At 33.7% G+C, this 10,721-nt stretch overlaps 1 protein-coding gene across 2 annotated transcripts in view; it reads left to right on the top strand.

The window, feature by feature from the left end:
* Nucleotides 1-10,375, top strand: part of LOC145681638 (uncharacterized) — a 318,511-nt gene extending 308,136 nt beyond the window's left edge. Inside the window, exon 5 of one of the 2 annotated variants that reach the window (XM_081753257.1) lies at nt 9,848-10,375. In XM_081753257.1, coding sequence (XP_081609383.1) covers nt 9,848-9,996 — 149 coding nt within the window. In that variant the 3' untranslated portion in view covers nt 9,997-10,375. The remainder of the gene's footprint in view (nt 1-9,847) is intronic. The other variant, XM_081753256.1, reaches the window with a different exon arrangement.
* The last annotated feature ends 346 nt before the right edge of the window (nt 10,376-10,721 follow it).

Genomic DNA, 10,721 nt, shown 5'->3' with positions numbered 1-10,721 from the left:
GACTGTTTACTGATATCCTGCGCTGAAGCATTCCAGGGCTTGTATATGGTCAATGCTTGAGAACTCGGTGTAGCGGAAAGGCACATGAGATCATGAGCCATCATTTTTCCTAACATTGTTGGCCTTTTTTGTAAAGTAATAGTGACATGAAGTTGCTGTGACAGTCTATCTAAGTAGTTGGTAGTAGGAAGAGTCTGGGCTATATGAGACAACTCTAAATTCAACAATTATTTAGAGTACAAGCAAATGAACAATTAACAGATCAAAAATATAATTATTTATTTTTACACTTTTATAAAGTAATAAAGGATTATCAAGTGTTTGAATTTAAACAATTTCCTAGCTATATTCTTTTTTCTTACTATCTTTTGTTAATAAATATATATTTACAATACAATTAATATTACTCATTTTCAACCATTTACCTTGACAATTAGAACGAAGTTCTCTTGACTAGTGTTTCATTATTGCACTTTCTATTATGATCGAAAAACAGCTTTACGACATTCAAATCGTAAAAAGTACGCAGTTTTCCTGAAAATGCTTCACGCCAATCTTCCTCCATAATTAAGACCAATGACTTTGATTAATGGGATAAATGTAGGGTCCATATCCCGGTGGTCGTGGGTGCGATTCTCGTTGGATAATTAAAGAAGAAATTTATCATTTGTAATGTTACTTCCATAGTAAGATAAGTTTGAAAATAATTTCATTTCTCTCTGTGTTAGTGTTGAGACGACTTTCTTCAGTGCACTCGCATAGAACAGTGACATACGATCACATACACAATATGACAAAGCCGTATCGACATTAACTTGTACTGCCTAGGAACGTCACGTGTTTAGAGGATAATTGATGAATACGTAAGGCATATCGTTAGTACGGGTCAAAATTACGACCGATCAGTAACAGATGATATTGTTTCCCAGCAACGTCTTAGGTTTCTACTAATTGCCCTACTACTACTACCGCTAAAAAAATATTAATGTTTTAAACCATTCACCATTTCGGATACTTCCACATCAACAAAAGACTTGAAATTGAGTAATCAAAAATTACGTGTAATATAGAAAATAATCCAAGTCTGTAATTTCAAATATTATTGTTATTATTATTATTATGATTATGATTATGATTATTAATAATAATAATAATAATAATAATAATAATAATAATAATAATAATAATAAATACATTTCAGACTTACAATGCAAGTTACATATACAGAACCTTCAAATAAAGGCAATTTCGAAGATGGGATTTTAATCCGGGTCACTAACATATGAGTTTCATGCTATGCACATTTTTAAAATTCGTCTCAACCGTTGTATTGTTTGTCAGTGGCACCACGTGTCCCGTTGACTGATTCCAAACACAACAGCGACATGAACACAGAAGTATCGGCAGCACAGTTCAAATTACAAAATATCGAGAACGCATCTCTTCAGAGCGATTGAAACCTCAATGGGCTTCTAATCTACAGTCAGTTATCTGAAACAAATTCCTTATGCTTAGACAAGAAAATACACTAGCATTTACGGAAGATAAAAATAGAACTTTCTATTTCTACAAGTGTTGATACACTTGAAAAAATTCGAAAGTAATGGCTGCCATCTTTCCTTCTTTGAAAATTAGAAATTAGATTGAAGAAGAATAGTAATGTAAAACGGGACTATCGGTAAATACGATAAGATAGCCTCAACTTTTGTGATATTTTCCTCATTGACGAAATTTCTATATAACTTGTTTTTGAGTTAAAGAAGAAAGCTCGAGTAAGTAATTGTGACTCTCACGTGAGGAACGTCTTTTTATACGATCATTTGTATACTTTGTATAGTCTTACATGCAACTGTTAGCTACTTAACTAGCTAAAAGTTTAGGTAAAAGAGGGAGTAACACGGTAAATAATTGGTTAGTGCATTTAACTTCTATCCGCAGACCGGGGGTTCAAGTTCCGCCCAGGTTCGATTTTTTTTTCAAATGTTACAATTTCAATTTCAATACACACTCAGTGTGACAACAAGACATCCTCTCCAAAAGGAAGAATATATTGAAATGAGGATAATTGGATAAATTCTATTAATGGAAACAATGGTTTCCAAACTTATTTCCAGCAGTTGTTCTAGATATATTTTCACCTACTTCCAAACATTTTTGTTTCATGCTAGGTAAGTCTTTTTATTTCTTTGAACATATATAATGAAATAATTCATTACATACACAACAATATCGGGATTAATATATGGCGTTCATTGAAAAACACGCTCTGAACCACGTTTTAAAATCTGTAAATTTTCTGGACAACAAGTAATAGTATTAGAACACTTATGTGGAGCTAATTTTGCTGGTGTCTGTGTATATTACTACAATAAAAGAGGTTCCATAGTTAAACCTCGGCATTAACTCTGTTACATCATACTGAAACCCATATTTACCATTTTATAGTTGTTTATTTTTCAGTTGTATATCGGTATTTTATCACAGTAACTAGACGCAGATTATATCAAAGACGAAGCTCATGGAAAGATGTTCGTAACAATCCTCTGCGACATAGATCCATCTTGCATAACAAGGCTGCAGAGTACGGCTTATCCTACGACACCATATAGGACAAACTCTAGTACAGCTAGCCTTAAGGATTATCGTTCTCATTACTTCAATACCCGTCTCACCGACGCTAACAAAGATAGAGGACTAGAATTCGCATGTCGTATTCTTGACCTTAGACAAGCGTACTCGGATATAGCGAGTTTTATTTAGGAGACGTTATTACTTTCAGAGCAGCAAGGGCCACTTGCGCTGTATGGAGCATGAGGAAGAAGATATGAACCTCCATTTGCGGTGCACGCCGAGCATTTCGTATGGATTTCAACACATTTCTGGTGCTACCTGAGAGCTAGTGGTTCACGTACATCCAGAGGTCATTTCCATGGATTAGCCTCCACGGCTCCTCGATCACAACCCAGTCGAACAACGTTGGACGTTCATTGTGCAGGAGTGGGAGGAAGTTCGACAAGACAGTGATCAGGAAATTCTGAAAGCCCATGTGATAAAGCTGTGTCAGTATTACTGACGTAGACCTACTCACTGTTCTGCGCTTGTTGCAAGTATGCCGGAGCGACTGGATTCCATAATAGAAACAGACCTGAATTATACAATATATTAATATTTTTTTATTTGCATCATGCAATGGATATCATAATTTTCTGATTTTGTTGCATGTTTCCATAGGTTATGGAGAGAACGTGTAAGTCCTTATATGTAGCTTTTCTTTCGTTGTGATCAGAATTACTTTATGTTTGGAATCTTCATTCTTTTCAGAATAATAACTATTTGTAAACAGAATTAGTTTAATTTCCCGTTTTTCACGCTAAGAGGGACACGTTTTGTTTTTCTGTTTTCTTTTTATCATTACTGTCATCACGTTGTGTCCCCCGTATCATCATCTTTTCTTATAAAAAGATGTGTTTTCATCTCATTTCTCGAAATATTTTCATTGGCCATCATGCTTCCGTTCACTGACTTGCTTCCGTAATTGCAACTTTGTTAAACAATGTTCATTCAGCCAGCGTTAATAACTGCTCGTCATTGTACGGGTTTCATTAAAATTGTGTTCCTATTGTTTGTTATGCGTCTAATTGCTTGAAGCTATATTTAGGTAATCGTTATTATGTAAGGTTAAATACATTAATCTATTACGAACTAATTGTCTATGTATGGTATAACTATAAATTTAATGTTAAAATAGCATACGTTCCTGTTCGAAGAAAAAAGTTTTTTGAAAGCTCCGCATTAAGAATAATAGCTGATTACATAGTGTTAAAAGAGCGAAAGTTTGATAAGGAATTGGGAGCTTGAACTATACTACTAAATGTGAAACAGAGATTTCTCTTCCTTTTCCCTTTGAAATGTTTGTAATTAGTTACCTTGTTCCGTCCCGTGTGTCGCTTATTGCTATCTGTACTTGCTGCTTCATCCATGCGTTATTCAGCGTGGCACGATGGCTAGTCTGTGCATAGCACAAGTCACGAGTATAATATGCATGATTTACATTGAAGGCAGCATCCTTAGAACTTCGTTTGCATAACTTAATTTTGTCAGTGATTAATATGGTGTTTCTGCTGTCCTGAATATGAATAAAACTGTTTGTGTAACAAAATAATTGAATATGAGTTTGAAACAGTGTGTTTATGTAACTTAATATCGTTTGTTTCAATATGTTCCTTTATCCCAAAACTTCGGATTATTTTGATATGACATTTCTGGAGAGGAGGAACGTTTTTGAATCACGGTGTTCTGTCATTCCTTATATGAGTGGTATGTCATTCGGATCTTAGATGATCGGGTGGTTTAGTATAATGTTTGCAATAATCTGCTTGATGTTTTATAGATGTTTGTAATATGAATTCTATGTTAAATAGTCTTTATCATCTCCTTGATTTAGAGGCAGACACCCCATTTTCAGTCCCGGTAGCATCTTTCTCTCTATGTATCTCTATCTGTATATACAGAGATAGCGGGGAGGAGAGATATTTTCGTACTGAGGCGAGTTATCGTCTCAAAGGTTGATGTTCGGCACAAGAGTATAAAAATTTAGCAGCATTTATGATATGACAGTCTCTGCAATAGGTACATTTGAGAAGAGATTAGTCTATTGTAGAGACCCAACTGAGCAAAATTAGGGATAACATCGAGTCTTTTCGATTACCGCCATCTGATATATACCTCTCAATAAATATACCTGCTTCTTTGATTTATTTTTCACTTCTCTAATAAATATCATTTAAAGTTTAACATAGTTTTTTTAACATATTAAACGGGTAATACGCTCTTTTTTTATTACCACCGCTCATGTGCTGAATGCAACATTAATAGACACTTGAAGTAATTTTCACTGGAATGGGTCGGACCTGTCGTCCTCCGACTTACTAATCTAGCTCCTTATCCACTACACCAACATTTTTACTTGGTAAACGTTCAGTTGTTGTTATATTTGTTCAAATTTTTATTTTACGTTCCCACTTAGAAAATTTCTAGTCTTCGATATATTTCTGGATTTGACTTTCGGTGTTGCTCTTTATCTATATAATGCACTATAATTATTGACAGTTTGTGCCCGTTTCTAATATCTTATTCACTTTAGGCTTTTCTCCTTATTCTTATCTACACATTTGAATGTTTTAATTATTCTACTCGTATTCTCCATGGACGGAATGCAGAAAGGGAGACTCAAAAAGATGTGCATTTACTTCCTTACCAGACTATACTGATCAACTATTGAGATAAGGACAAAGTTTGTTACACTATGGTGATTGTATTTGGCAACCTAGCATATTTTTTTATCTTTGAAATAGAACGACACCAGATTATTACGTATTTGAAATCTGCATGTAAAACAAAAACAATACAATAATTATCAAGAAGATGCAACCTAAAGACAGTGCGGTATCAGAAACATGGAAAAGCAACTATTTTTTTTAGTATTCTACAACAATAATAACGCAAATAACAGAGATGGGGTAAAGGAAATCCAAAATACTATATTTTAGTGTCAACATACAGCGCATTTCAATCAAGAAGAAAGACCGTTACAAGCAATTGAGAATTTGACTATTTTCAAAAGGTGTTTTTCAGAAAACTTTGCATGTTACTATCACATTTAACAACCTAAATGGTTTTCAATAGGAACGAATATCTAAATGCCATTCTCAAACCATTCTGATGATATGAGAAAGAGATTAAATATGATATTTTTATTGCTTAAAATAGGAGATCTGTGGAAGATTTCTTACAAGCAATCATTATTTACTTCATGTTAAGGTGGATCACTAGGTGTTCTGGGTGCTATGCTAAACGCTGCTTGAATAGTGCGGCGTTGCCAGGTAGTGTCGAGTGTTTACTTGTGCCAGATAATAAAGGAAGTAATCATGGGATTTTGCTTGTATACTTACTGGAGAAATTAATTGTCGACCCTTACTGCAATTCACAGCTAAGTTCCGCTTCTCGAACTGCAATGCTAGAATCCACGAATTAAACATACATATTTGGCAACAACGTATTATGGTGTTCTGCGTGACTTTCTTCTCAAAATCTATTATCTTAAATGTAAAATAATATTTAAATAAAATATGAAACATAACACGAAGAACAGTCAAACAATATATCTATTTTGTAATAAGGACGTTACTTTAAAGTACTTTATACATTCAAATAAACATTTCATAAAATTGAGCACTTCTAGTAAGATCTAACACCAATGCAATCTTGTGTGCTCATTGTGAAACGAATCGAATGTTTTCTTTTATTTGTTACCTTTCTCGATATGAGAAAATACAACCAAATGAATCAGTGTGTTGTGTTGTAGCTCAAACATAACTATATCGTATAGTACAATATTTATAATATATAGCGTTTCATTGCGCAATAGTTAAGAGAATGAGCTAAAATATGTACTGACTTCCGGGTGGTGATCCACCTTAATAACGCTGTAACAATATGTTTTTTACTTTTGATTCAATATGTTCACGGAATTCTATAATTGTAAAAAGTGTTGCAAATGTTACTAGTGTTTATTATATTTTGAACGGTTTTAGGTATGAAATTGTTGTAAAATGAATTATGATATTCATACATATTGAAAGCAATGTGTGCAATATGATAAGATCTTTGTGTACGTAGATTTTTAGTTTTTTAAATAAATGCTAACTTGCATTTTTATATACATTTTCTCTATTCATTCGGAATTCATCATATCAAGATCATACTTCGGATCATCATTGTCATATCCCTGTCGCTACATTATTATTGCTACGAAATGCATCAAATTTGGATGTAGTTGATAATGTTAATTTCCCAGCGCTGAACAACAGAGACGATATTTTGAGATTTCGTTTTGTAATGGTGGTTTGAAATACATTATAATCTGACGAGAACTCATTCAAAAAATAGCTTTCAGTTATGTTATCACCACTGTTGGCCTAGTGGTATCCACATGCTTGACAATGTTTCCCAGCCGATTAATAAAGTTAACAAAATTTCAGTGTTTTCTCCATCCGTTCTCGCTCTCTCTATATAGGGACCACGGTGGCTCAGAGGTAGAGCGTTCAGTTCAGTGCCATATGATCCTTGATTTAATCCTAGCTTCTTCCAGATAACATGTGGATGACAAACACCGTGAGCGTAAGTTCCCTCGGGGTTCCTTTCTTTTTCTCTCATTTTCTTCATTACACCATTTTCATTTCTAGTGATGAGCAAACGCAAGACCAACAGCAAGACGAGGGTGGTCTTGGTCCTGGTTTCCGTCTTGCATGTCCAGTCTTGGCCTTGGTCTTGCACTGGAGCCCTTGGTCTTGGTTTTGGTCTTCCACACCCAGTCTTGGTCATACTTGCAAACGTCTTGCAGGTATTGCGTTTAAGAAATCTTGTTTTTCATAGGTTAAATTTACTCTGGTTTTATGGAATAATATATTCTAAAATTCACCAATAGTAACTGAATTAAATATATGTTTTTTAATTGTAATATAGTTTACTTTCATGGAAGTACAACATAAGCGATTACCTGTATTTTTTCAATGGGTGCAAACGCTACTCTACTTATAAAATACTCTACTTTTATTTTTCTTTTCAATCACGGTTAGCTAATCTTTATTTTGAAGAAAATTAAAGTTAAATATTGATATTTTGTTTTACTGATTTCAATATGTACTAGTCCTATTTGGAGCAAAAACAAAGGTATTACACAAAAGCGATATAACAATTGGAGGTTTTCGAATGAGAAAGTGTTAGAAATAGTTGTTGTAGGGAAGAAAACAAGAATTTTAGGTGTAATTAAGAGGAGGAAGAGTAATTGAGATATTGGCTGAGTAGAAACCGTATTATGAGGAATGTGCTAGAGAGTATGGTGGAAGGAAAGAGAGGGAGGGGCCAAGAAGGCTGTAGTCGCAGGAAGATATTAAAATTAAAAATTGCTACGTCAAGACGAAGAGACCAGCTGAGAACCACCGTGCATCTCCTTCTCGGTTGCAGCAAGTAACCTGCCACTAATAACAGAATAACTATGATAATGATGATGACATGTGTAGCAATATTCGCCAAAAACGGGTGAGAAAAATAAAATAATAACTATTATAATCAAACCTTTTAATATTTTGGAATAATATGAATGAAAAATAAAAGGAACTCAAATGTCTATGTATTTTGTGTAAGGAAGCCGATGTGGCTTAGTGGTAGAGTATTCTCGTCTGGTGCAATAGGTCCGTGGATCGATCCCAGCTCGTGCCAAGTGAAATTTGTGGTGCACAAACACTTGTGTGCATGGGTCTCCTCAGCGTTCTCCCGTTTTCGCTTACTTCCTTCACTTCATTCATTTGTCATCATCACCGTTTCCTTTAGCCTAGCCAGTATAACCGTGGAACGTAAAACCCAAAGATTTCATTTCACTTTTTTGTGTAAATTCCATTTATATAATTACTTTTGACCTATATTAGAAATGCAAAATAAGGGCATCAAACTCAACTTCAAGTTATTTGAAGTAACTGTCCAACATCACTCTCGCTAGAGAATAACGATTGTTTACTTTTGTAAAATATAACATCGCTCAATCCTCGATGTGTTGCATACCCAAGGAGGGTAAAAGTTATATTGATAAACAATTATTCAAAGTACAATCATCCATATATGAAATCAAAATTGAGGTCACATGCACTAAATTTTTGTCAATGCCATCAAAATCTTATTTCCGTATTAATTTTTTGAGTACGTTAAAAATTTGCAACGCATGTTTGAATCTTGGAATCAAGGCTATAACCCATGGAGACGGCACTTATGGTGTACGGAATTACCGATTTTCCCTACATTTCTCTTTAATTGTGAAACAAGAACACAACTAATATTTTTAGAAATATGTAGGTTAACGCCTCACGATTACGCACGGAGGCTAAGGGTGGCGGTGATGACGAGAAAGGACTAAAATGGTGGAATGAACAAAGAGATAAAAAGATGAAAACTCGGACAAAACCGACACATACGGTGTTTGTGCACAAAAATAGCTCACATGGCGCAAGATGATATATGCGTGAGTTGAAAATGTGTAATATCTAGAAACAATGCGGACAACAAATTCAGAAAACGAGGTACTGCACCTATATGCTACAGGGGCAGATTGACATATACGTATTGGAAAAACTACTGGGAAAACATTCAGTCCAGCGACATGTTTACCGAAGCCGAGAAATTCAAGTGAAAAGTGTAGTGATTTTTCCCCTTCCTTTTTACATTCTATAGAACTATTAGAGTAGTACCGCTTGTCATTACTTGTGCAAGACTTGCGCAAGATTCTTCGTCTTGGTCTTGCATGCAAAACCAAAACTCTTGCGCTCATCACTATATATATATATGCTTCTATTCTTAATGCGACGTTGAGGACAATGAGATTGGTACGAAATGAAATAATTAATTGAGTATTGTGAAAGGAAAGCATTTAACAGGTTTTTTTTTTTTTTTTTTTTTTACAAAATTATGTTTGGATTGCTGCAGTGTTAATACTCTATATGGTAATACAGAGTTCCTAAAATAATGTTCCTCTCTTGATACTTAAATTCCTCCTTATGTACATTCGTTCTGTATTTAGGAATATCGTGCAAGGTTATGGAATTAGGCTGCAGATTTTTTCAGTCTTGTAGTCCTTATCTACATAATTTAGTACTTTTAGAGATATATTTTCTATGCAAGTCTTACTACTTGTACATAGTACTATTATGAAAGGCATTGCATAGTGAACACTTTGCATTAACTGTGCTACATCGTACTGCATCTTCTATTTGTCATTTTATATTTCTTTATTTTTCAGCTTTCGATGTGTATTTCTTAATTGTTGTGTATAGCTTCTACAAGGAACTCAAAGAAAAAAAGAAGACATCAAATACAGCTGAAGTACAAGAAAACGCTTATCCGGTGCAGTATTTTATACCGGTACAAGAACTGACTCCGGTTAACTAAGATTTGTCCACATAAGTATTGAGGCTTATATATCCTTATCTGAATTTAACACTAAAAATGCACATATTTAGAGAGAAAATATATCTTTTAGTTTTACATTAATTATTCCCCTTGCATTGTGCTCTAATGTAAATAAAACCAAATTATCTGATACAACATTTTGTCATTAAATATTTGACTGTAGATGATAAAGTTCGCATCTTGCTGTACAAAATAAAATACTCATACATGTTATGTACATAATTTTTTCTATTTCTTTAATTTTATTATTATGGAGTCATATTTGTGTAATTGAGCTAAGTTATATTTTGCCTTAAGATAGTAATTTTATAAAAATTTAAAACCATAATGTCTATATAAAATTTTTAGCGGTAACACAAGTACTAAAATAAATTATGATTATAATCATTAGAACTTCGTCATTTATTTATATAAAATATTCAAAAATGTTGTAACATTCTTTTCCAGTGATCTGGGACACAGCAACTACATTCAAGTTTACCAGATAGAATAGCAACATATTCGTAAATGTTTCCTAAAGTACTTGTAGAACATTGTAACTTAATTAGAATATATTATAATTTTTTGTAAGAGGTTTTATGCTTACCTCAGGTTTTTACTAATTTTCCATACAGTAAGCCTATTTAACTGATATTATGCAAGCGAAACGAAAAAAAAGTTTTCATAAGCATCGTGATATATTGATGTTTTTTTTTTATACATCG

Source organism: Thermobia domestica, chromosome 3 (assembly GCF_964235325.1).
Source record: "Thermobia domestica chromosome 3, izTheDome1.hap1.1, whole genome shotgun sequence".
Lineage (NCBI taxonomy): Eukaryota > Metazoa > Arthropoda > Insecta > Zygentoma > Lepismatidae > Thermobia > Thermobia domestica.
The sequence above is the reverse complement of the archived record's forward strand: the minus strand, read 5'-3'. Positions and strand labels throughout refer to the sequence as shown.